The sequence below is a fragment of the Grammomys surdaster genome, unplaced genomic scaffold (genome assembly GCF_004785775.1).
Source record: "Grammomys surdaster isolate TR1022 unplaced genomic scaffold, NIH_TR_1.0 485, whole genome shotgun sequence".
NCBI classification, from domain to species: domain Eukaryota; kingdom Metazoa; phylum Chordata; class Mammalia; order Rodentia; family Muridae; genus Grammomys; species Grammomys surdaster.
Window position 1 is genome coordinate 604,395 of NW_021604904.1, and position 10,012 is coordinate 614,406.

General features: G+C 53.1%; 1 protein-coding gene across 1 annotated transcript in view; it reads left to right on the forward strand.

The window, feature by feature from the left end:
* Nucleotides 1-5,655, forward strand: part of Akt2 (AKT serine/threonine kinase 2) — a 50,094-nt gene extending 44,439 nt beyond the window's left edge. The window contains exons 9-14 of the mRNA XM_028781595.1: nucleotides 767-889; nucleotides 2,162-2,290; nucleotides 2,395-2,609; nucleotides 3,059-3,146; nucleotides 3,231-3,333; nucleotides 4,228-5,655. Of these exons, the coding sequence (XP_028637428.1) occupies nucleotides 767-889; nucleotides 2,162-2,290; nucleotides 2,395-2,609; nucleotides 3,059-3,146; nucleotides 3,231-3,333; nucleotides 4,228-4,307 (738 nt within the window). The 3' untranslated portion in view covers nucleotides 4,308-5,655. The remainder of the gene's footprint in view (nucleotides 1-766; nucleotides 890-2,161; nucleotides 2,291-2,394; nucleotides 2,610-3,058; nucleotides 3,147-3,230; nucleotides 3,334-4,227) is intronic.
* Nucleotides 5,656-10,012: the final 4,357 nt, after the last annotated feature.

The following is a 10,012-nucleotide window of genomic DNA, read 5'->3' on the forward strand; positions in this document are numbered from 1 at the left end:
CTGTCCGTCACACTGTCCCCACTGTCTGTCCCTCACACTGTCCCCACTGTCTGTCCCTCACACTGTCCCCACTGCCTGTCCCTCACACTGTCCCCACTGTCTGTCCCTCACACTGTCCCCACAGCCTGTCCCTCACACTGTCCCCACAGCCTGTCCCTCACACTGTCCCCACTGCCTGTCCCTCACACTGTCCCCACTGTCCTATCATTGGCACCTACAATAAACTGCTTACTCTCCAGCCCTTGCTTACTTGCTTATTAGTGGCTAAGTGATTAATGTGCTTATTTGTTTAATTTTAGGTAAAATCTCATTCAGATAGCCCAGGCTGGTCTCAGACACATTCTCATTCTGTAGCTAAGGTTGGCCTTGGCTTCATGATTCTCTTGTTTGTACCTCCCCTGTACTGGGGTTACACACCGGCCTCACACCGGCATCACACTGGCCTCACACCGGCCTCACACCGGCGTCACACTGGCCTCAGCCTTAGCTCATTTTTTTTTTCCCCAATAGTCTTGTGTACCCAAGGCCAGTCTCGGACTCAGCCAGCACCGAAGGCTGACCTTGAATTCCTACTTTGTGGTTTCAGCCTCCGTGCTGATGTTGTGGGGAGTCATACCAGGATTACATCTTTCCTTTCTCGTTTCCTCTTGGGCCTGTGCTATTCTTTTCTTGGTTCTGTTGCTGGAGCCTGTCTGCTCTGGGGCATATCCCAGGCTGCGGGTCCGGGTCTCTGGGAACCAGTGTTAAGGCCGGTCTCCTCTCGCAGCTCTTCTTCCACCTCTCTCGAGAGCGAGTCTTCACGGAAGATCGGGCGCGCTTTTATGGAGCAGAGATTGTGTCAGCTCTGGAGTATTTACACTCAAGGGATGTGGTGTACCGCGACATCAAGGTGAGAGGACGGTCTGTGGGCCAAGTGCCGGGTGGGGGACAGTGCACAGGATCCAGGATAGCCCATGGCACACACCTCAGACAGTTCTACAGTGAAGACCTGGGGGTACCCCAGGCTGCTGATGGGGGTGTCAGTTGGCACCACCCAGAGCATAACTTGGCAGTGATGCCAAAACTATGTGCCAGCCATCTGCCCTTGAGCACACTAGAAACAGGGACATGTGTTCACCGGGGAAGGTGTGCACACGCTCAGAGCGGCACACTGTTCCTGCTGCCCAAGAGTGTGCATCCCGTTTCGGGAAAGGGCAGAGCAGATGCAGAGCCTCTCCTAGGTGAGTGTGGGAAGAAGCCAGAGAGTGGGGAGCAGTAGGCCCCGCTTCTAGGCCCAGCACAGCACACCGACCCGAGAGAACCAAGGAAAGGAAGGGCTGTTAATAACTAGACTCCCAGGCTCTACTAGAACCTGGCCTGTAGACACTAAGGCCTTACTGAGTGGTATGTGTGTTGTGTGCTTTATAACTAAAAGAAAGTCTGAGCCATGCATTCACTGGAGGTGCACAGCTTTAATCCCAGCACTCAGGAGGCAGAGGCAGGCAGATCACTGAGTTCGAGGCCAGGCTGGTCTACATAGTGAATTCTAGGACAGACAGAGCTATACAGAATGACCTTATTTGAAAAACAAAAACCAAAAACCCAGGCTTATGCCTGTAATTCTAAGACGTGAGGGGCTGAGGCAGGAGGACTGATTTGAGTTTAACGAGAGCTGTAGCTACATAGCAACCTTATCTCAAAAAACAAAACAAATTCTGAGAACATAGTACCACTTACATTGAACCTTAAAAACTAAAGCCCAGGCTAGGTTTGATGCCACATGCTTTTAATCCTAGAAGAAGCAAACTGCTGGGATTTTGACCTCTTTCAAAAAGAAACGAAACTTACGGTGCATGTGCTGTGGCCCCTTGTCCCCCAGGAAACCCTGATGTGACAGCTTGCCACCCCAAACTACTGCCTCTACAGCAGTGGTTCTCAGTCTTCCTAATGCTCTGATCTTTAATGCAGTTCCTCATGTTGTGGTGAGCCCCAGTCACAAAATTCTTTTTGTTGTGCTTCCTAACTATAATATTGCTGCTGTTATGAATCACACTGTAAGTACGTGTTTTCCATCGCTCTTAGGAGTCATTGGGTCCCACAGGTTGAGAACTGCTCCTTTAGAAGGAAAGAAACTCTGGGAGGATCTGTCCCTCATATGTTGGCTTTTTTTTTTTTTAAACAGCTGGAAAACCTTATGCTGGACAAAGATGGCCACATCAAGATCACTGACTTTGGCTTGTGCAAGGAGGGCATCACCGATGGGGCCACCATGAAAACCTTCTGTGGTACCCCGGAGTACTTGGCACCTGAGGTGTCTTGGGCTGCGGGCAGGGAGCGTGCAGGCCAAGGGTGGAGGAGACCCAGAGGGTGGAGTCACACTAGTGTCCCCTGCCTGGCTTGTCCTCCCTCCCTCAGGTGCTGGAGGACAACGACTACGGGCGTGCCGTGGACTGGTGGGGGCTGGGCGTGGTTATGTACGAGATGATGTGTGGCCGCCTGCCCTTCTACAACCAGGACCACGAGCGCCTCTTCGAGCTCATTCTCATGGAGGAGATCCGCTTCCCACGAACGCTCGGACCAGAGGCCAAGTCCCTGCTGGCTGGGCTGCTGAAGAAGGACCCTAAGCAGAGGTGTGGCCTGGGAGTGTGTTATCCCCTGAGCAGCCGCAGTGGCCCCACAGGATGTACCTTCCTGCATTGCCTCCTCTGAGGGGACATAGGAATGCGGCACTCCTTACGGCCAGCCTAAGGTCACAGGACTGTCTAAGGTTGAGCCAGTGTGCGAGCTGTCTGCCTTGTAAGCCTCCCCCACTACCCTGTCACCTCTTCATGGATAAAGATGAGGCCAGTTGTGAGGCTGCTTTGTCCCAGATTGCCTTCTCCCTGCCTCTGACCTAAGCCATGAGCTCCCCAGTCCTAGGTCCCCTCAGAAAAGGGGTTTGTGCTAGGACAGCATGAAGAAAAGCTGTGCAGGGACCTCGGACCCTAGGTTATGCCTGCCTTGCTTTGAACCTGGCTCCTAGACCCTGCAGTGCTGGGTGCTGGGTGCTGGGTGGTTGGTGACGGTTGTCTCCGCCCAGGCTCGGCGGAGGTCCCAGTGATGCAAAGGAGGTCATGGAGCATCGGTTCTTCCTCAGCATCAACTGGCAGGACGTGGTACAGAAAAAGGTGAGTACTCACCCTGGCCTGCGTCAGGGGCCTCACCTGCCCACAGGTGACCTGCCATTGCTGACACCAGGCTCCTCTCCACAGCTCCTGCCACCCTTCAAACCTCAGGTCACTTCAGAAGTGGACACAAGGTACTTCGATGATGAATTCACCGCCCAGTCGATCACAGTCACACCCCCAGACCGATGTAAGTATCCAGGGTTCCACGGTCCCTGGGGCTGACTCGATGGCTGAGACTCGGTGGGGTCGGCCCTGGGTTGTGTTTGCCAGGAGGACCTTGGTTGGCTGTCTGTATTGTGTCTGGCACTTTCCCCTAAGATAGGCTTGCAAGGCCTGCTGTTGGGTAAGGATCATCGAGGACTGTGGCTACAGCATGTTCTGGGGGTTGGGGACAGACCCGGTCTTTGGTCCGGACTGTGTTCTTGATCTGAAGCTTCCCCAAGGCTGGGTACTCAGGGAGCCGTTCCACCCTCCCTGTCCTGGACAGCCCCGAGCGAGCCCTCAGAGCTTTCCTAGGATCCCAGGGCAGGGAAGCCGAAGAAGCTACCTGGCCTGGCAGTGTGGCAGCCAAGAGTGCATTCTTGGCAGGAGTGCCTCTGGGTACCTCTGGGTTCTCTGGGAGAGAACCTTGCAGGAAAAGGACAGGCTGTGGGCAGGCAGATGGGGCCTGGGAGAGGCAAGAGGGCATGGGGTTAAAGTAGAAAGTTCTGGGGTTCGTCTGGGAAGTAGAGGAGACCTTTGCCATGAAAACTTCTGTAAGGGTTCTGTGTGCGGGACAGAATTATGCCATGGCTGTTGACAGTCCCTTGGCTGTAAGTGAGTATGGGTGGGTAGGCCAGGCTAGACCCTAGTAGTAGACAGTGCTGGGGAGGGGGGAAAGACATTCAGAAGACCCAGCCAGGGGAGGAAGCCATAGCTAAGGCCTCTCTCCAGAAGCAAGCTGCTTGCCTTTGGTGCTGGTGCTGTGGGCCAGCGCTCCTGTGCAGGTTTCCTGTGGTCCAGCACACGCCTCTCTAGGGTGAGGTGGGTTGGGCAAGCCTGCTGCTCCGTCATCTCCATGCATCTCCACCGAATCCTACAGATGACAGCCTCGGCTCGCTGGAGCTGGACCAGCGGACACACTTCCCCCAGTTCTCCTACTCAGCCAGCATCCGAGAGTGAGCAGCCCTCTGCCACCACAGGACACAAGCATGGCTGTCATCCACTGCCTGGGTGGCTTTTTAAAAAGAACTTTATTTTGCCTTTTGGTTTGTGTTCCCTTCCCTGTCCCCTCACCCCATATCCAGTCTCTTCTTCAGTTCTTGCTCACACTTAGCAGCCCTGGCGGCCCTGGCCTCTGGCCTCCCCTCTGCTCCAGACGAGTGCTGGAGAGCCGCCCAAGGACAGGCTGTTGGGAGGATGGAGAGTGGGGTCATTAATCACCACCAGCCTCCAAGAGGGTGAAGTGGGGAGCCATGGGGTCACCTGGATTTGGAGGCAAGCCAGCGGAGGACACATCTAGAAATGCCCCCTGACCCCAGCACCCCAGCACCCCAGCTGCCTTCTATGCTGTCATCTGGGCAGTCTCTCTGCTGCCACCCTACTGGGGCAGAAAAGCAATAATGTCCAGGGATAGGCAGAAGCTTTCGGAAGCTGAGGGCTTTGGGTTTGGTTCCATGGAAATTGGACCCAAGTCCCTGGATCTTCCTTCACAGGGCGTCCAGGAGCAGGAGCTGCCTCCTGAACCTGCCTCTTCCTCCCAGGCTGCTCTCTGATTCTTAATAAAGCAGGAGGAATGTTTGTGGGCAGCCTGTCTGCCCGCAGCCCAGTGCCTTACCAGGGCTTCCTTCTAGCCAGCCTTGCCTCCCGCTGGGCCCCTTTGGATGGCTCCATTCTCTGCCTGGGGCAGAGGGAAGCCAACCTTGGCTGTTACACATCTCACACCGAGACAGTATTGGGCCCCTTGGACTTGACTGGGGTCTGAGAGGGAACAGAGACGGGGACAGGTATCTCTGATACACAGTGGGGTGGAGTCTGCCTCATCTCCGGGGCCCCTGTTCTGCAGCCTTAAAGTGAGTGAGTGAGTGAGTGAGTGAGTGAGTGCTGTGGGTGCAGTGTGCACCCTGACCTAGCAGTGACCATCTCAGGCTCCTGGGATGCTGCTGCCCACAGCTGTCTACAGCACTTGTGTGAGTGGGCTCAGGCCTCAACCCCAGCCTGAGTGTTTGATCCCATGGGGTGCAGCGAGGGCAGGTGGTTGGCCTGCCGCTCTGGCGTGTCTCCCCCACCTCAGTATCTCTGGGTGTTTGGAAATGAGTTCTCCTGGGTCTGCTCTCCCACCGCACCCCCAGAGTCGGTGGACTTTAGAAAGGCAGTAGGGTAGGGTGGCCGGGATGGTTATGGGGGTCATCTGTTTTTTACTTTGTATGCGTGTATGTTTATCTGAGAGTTTTCTCCCATCCCTACTGGCCTTTCCTTACTCCTCGTATTTGTACGGTACAAGCAATAAAGACACTCATTTCAGACCAGGCGCCAGTCCACATTTCCTTAGCCACCGCCTCTCCTCCCCTGGCACTGGAGTCCCAGAGTACCAGATCCTGCCTTTCTGAGGTCATGGAGCTGTGGGGATGGAACACGTGGCAGTGGGAAAGTGGGTGGTGGATCCTGGCTGCAGGGAGATGGGCACTGCGGAGGGGAGGGGGGGTGGCTGGGTGGGTTCTATTGGGTAGGGATGGGTTCAGGCCATTAGAAACTGCCAGATTTGGGGCAGCTGGTGTCTGAACATCTCTAAACAGGAAGCACATGTGTACCCTGGCAGTACAAGGGGTAGTTCATTCACTTGGCCTCTGAGCCCTAGAACAGTTTCTATGTGGAACCAGGAAGCCTTAATGTCCCCAAATGCCATCATAAAATCTGTGACTTAACAGCACTTGTGGTAACTCCCAGCAGGAGCACCTGAACATTTGACTACAGCTGCACAGGTCTAGGACTGAACCTCTGGGTTGTGGGGCTCACTGGGGTACGTCCTCCTTTCCCATACCCAGGGCCCAGGCACACAGAGGGCCTGGTGCAGGTGGATCTATTCCAGGTTTTACTAGAATTGGGGGCACCACAGGCATGAAAATCTGAGAGCTGGAAACTGGGCTGTGGGAAAGCCAAAGCCGGTTTAGACATCTTTCCCAACTGCAGAGAAGACTGTGCAGGTCCAGGATGGGTGGGACCATCTTCGGTAAGAAGTGTGCCCCTGTAGCTCTGATAGGAGGAGATGAAGCCTCTGCTGCGGTGTTACAGCTCACTGTAGTGTTTGACTCTAGCATTTGAAAGACCCTAGGTTCCCTTTCAAACCTAGGAAAAAGAAAAAAAAAATGCCTTGTATTCTCCTGGACTGCAGCCCCTCAGTTACAGATGGAGGAGTTTCTTGTGTCACCTTGTGTGACTCATCTCCCAGCGGGACACATTCCTGCCTACCTCAGGTTTCCAACAGCTCCTGGTAAGGGGCCTCCAGCCAGCTGCTCCTGTAGCAAACACACATCCTTCCATGTGCCTGTGCTGCTTAGTTTGAGGGACAGAGTTTTCGTAAATCCGACCCATTTCATTGGAAGTGGTTGGATTATCCTTCCAAGCCTTCCTACAAGGCTCACTTCAAACATTTCACAAGATCTTGTTTTCTCCCCAGTTTATGTTTATAAACTTCTCAGGAAGAAGTGAGCCCCCACAGCCCGGGGTCTGGGGTGGCATCACTGTGGACTTTGACATGAACCCTGGCCTGCGCTTTGTGTATCCCTCCCTCTTGCCGGCTGACACCATGCCTGGGCTGTGGCCCTTCACTGCCATACCGTAGGAATTTTGCAGATGTCCTCAGTCTGCTGGGTCCTTGGAGAGATGACTTGGATCACACTAGTGGATTCTCAGGGATCAGGGGACACTCTGGCCTCGTGCTCCCAGTTGCTTCACAAGGCTGCATAGGCGTGTGTGTGCCTTCCATCACCAAGACTTTACTTAGGTTTCTGCTTCCTTCCCCTCCTCCCTCTGCTATCATCAATGCTGTAATAAAAAATAAAAGTCTCCATCTTGCTGTGTTTGTACTTTGGTATTTATGGCCTATATCCTATGATCTTCGAATGTGCTGGCTAGTTTTGAAATGTGTTCAGATCTGAAGGAAAACTTTCTGGTCAGGAGTGGTGGTTATGCTTGTAGTTCCAGTACGGGTCCAGCTAGGTGAATGGCGGAGATAAGGCAAGAGGGATTACAAGGTTAAACCTAGCCTAGGCTGTGTAGTGAGACCTCCTCAGACTTCAGAGATAGGGATGGAGTGAAGGAAACAGATGACAGATGGTTCCAGGACCTGTGGTAGGAGGAATAAGATGAGGCAGTAGCATCTCTTGGACCTGCTTGAAATAATCAGGGGTCCAGTTGGCAAATTCATGCCATGCAAGCATGAAGATGAATTGAGTCCCCAAGGGTGGCTTGGTGGCTAAGGACTCTTACAGGAGACCAGAATTGTGTTTCCAGAACCATGCTGGGTAGTTCATAACTACTTGTGACTCCACCTCCAGGGGATCTCAGGCCCCCTGGCTTTCATGGACATTACACTGGAATAGTCACAGAAGGCGGTGCAGTAGTGACCTGTGTGTGTAATCCCAACGCTGGAGAGATGGAACCTGGAGTATCTTTGGGCCTTGCTGGCCACACATTCCAGCTAAACACAGCAAGAGACCTGTGTCACAAAGTGGGAGGCTAGAGAGATGGATCGGCATGTCAGAGCACTAGCTGCTCTTCCAGTGGACTAGGTCCTGTTTCCAGCTCCCACCTGGCAGCTCACAACCATCTGTAATTCCAGTTGCAAGGGATCTCACGCTGGCTTCTGGCCTCCATGTTGCCTGGCATACACACTGCACAGACAATACACCTTAAATAATTTTAATAAGGTGGAAGGTGATTGAAGATACTGACACCCCCCCCCCAGCCTTCATAGATGTGTGCATACAAACTAGGGCCGAGGCTGTGGATCAGGGACAGCATGTGTTCATGTACAAAGCTGTGGGTTCCATACCCAGCACCAAAAATAGCACATAGACATAGATCCCAAGCTGGGCAGTGGTAGGGCATGCTTTTAATCCCAGCACTCAGGAGACAGGCAGGCAGATCTGAGTTTGAGGCCAGCCTGGTCTACAGAGTTAGTTCCAGGACAGCCAAGACTACACGGAGAAATGTCTCTCTAAAGAACACACACATGCCGGGCAGTGGTGTCGCACGCCTTTAATCCCAGCACTTGAGAGGCAGAGGCAGGCGGATTTCTGAGTTCGAGGCCAGCCTGGTCTACAGAATGAGTTCCAGGACAGCCAGGGCTACACAGAGAAACCCTGTCTCGAAAAACAAAACAAAACAAAAAACCACACACACATACACCATTCAGTAGTGAAGTGAGCCCAAGGACACCAGAGTCAAGAGGAAGACTCCCAGCAAGCAAGGCCAAAGACAAGGCAATGGACACTATAATATTGGACACTCGGACCAGTCCTGGGGAGGACTGATGGATCTCCAAGTATGGTAATAAGCCTTTCCTAGGATGGAGGCTGTGCATTCTCGGGGGAGACAGACAGCTAATACGTTTTGGATCTGATATGTCTCCCAGAATGCCAGCATGTATGTATGGCTTGGTCCCCAGATGCTGGTGCTGGGTGTGACTGGGTCACGGTGTGCCAACCTCATGGGCTCTTAGGATGCTGAGCTGGCTGGAGAGCAGGTCTGTCAGCTGTCATGGCCCCCTTCTGCTGCGTGGCTGTTGGGAAGCCGCTTTGTTTTTTCATGCTCTCCTGCTACTGTGTTCTTTTTGCTACAGACCCACAGTGATGGGCCATACAGCCACAGAGTGAGATCTCCAATGGCATGAGCTGAAATAAGGCCTCCTGAGTTGTCTTTGTTAAGTATCTTGTAATAGTAATGGGAAATTTCAGACTATTTTGCAATGTAGCACAGACTGGCCTGGAACTCAAGATCCACCCACCTCTGTCTACAGTGTGCTTGGATTGTGTGCACGTGAGTGTGTGTGTGTGTGTGTGTGAGAGAGAGAGAGAGAGAGAGAGAGAGAGAGAGGGAGGTAAGGAGAGAGAGAAAGAGAGAGACAGAGACACACACACAGAGAGAGAGAGAGAGAGAGAGAGAGAGAGAGAGAGAGAGAGAGAGAGAGAGATTTAGGATGGTTTATAGGCTATGGTCCAGCTAGTTCAACAATGGTTGTCTGCCAATAGAATGGCCATGAATCCAGTAGTTCAGTCCACAAGACTGGATGTCTCAGCTGGTCTTCAGTATACACTAGAGTCCTTAAGAAGTCGGCTCTAATGCCCATGAAGGAATGGATTTGCTAGCCAAAGTGAGAGCAAGCATGCAAAAAGCAAGAGCTTCCTTCTTGCATGTCCTTTATATAGCTGCATGCCTGGATGTAGTTCCCTGGTAAAGGACTTGTTCAGAGTGGACAAGGCTCTGGGTTCAATCTCCAAGGTTACAGAAGGATACAAAACACCCTGTTCTTTGTTCTGCACTTGGCCACATGCAGTTCTCCAGTTCTTCCATGTTCCAGCATTTGTCCAATCAAGGTCCTATCACCAAGGTAGGAAAGAAAGTTACTGTTGACACACTGTTCCCTTTCCACAGACCTTTATCAAATCTTGTCGCCTAGCTTTAGGGATTCTTTTGTCTTTCTCTGAGGATCTTTATGCATTCCTGGGGACTCTCTACCTGGCCTCAGGGTGCTTTTCCTTAGACTCCCCCAGTGAGGGGCTGGGGGCGTGGCTCAGTGGTAGCGCCCCTGCCTAGAATCCCCCAGTGAGGGGCTGGGGCCGTGGCTCAGTGGTAGAGCCCCTGCCTAGAATCCCCCAGTGAGGGGC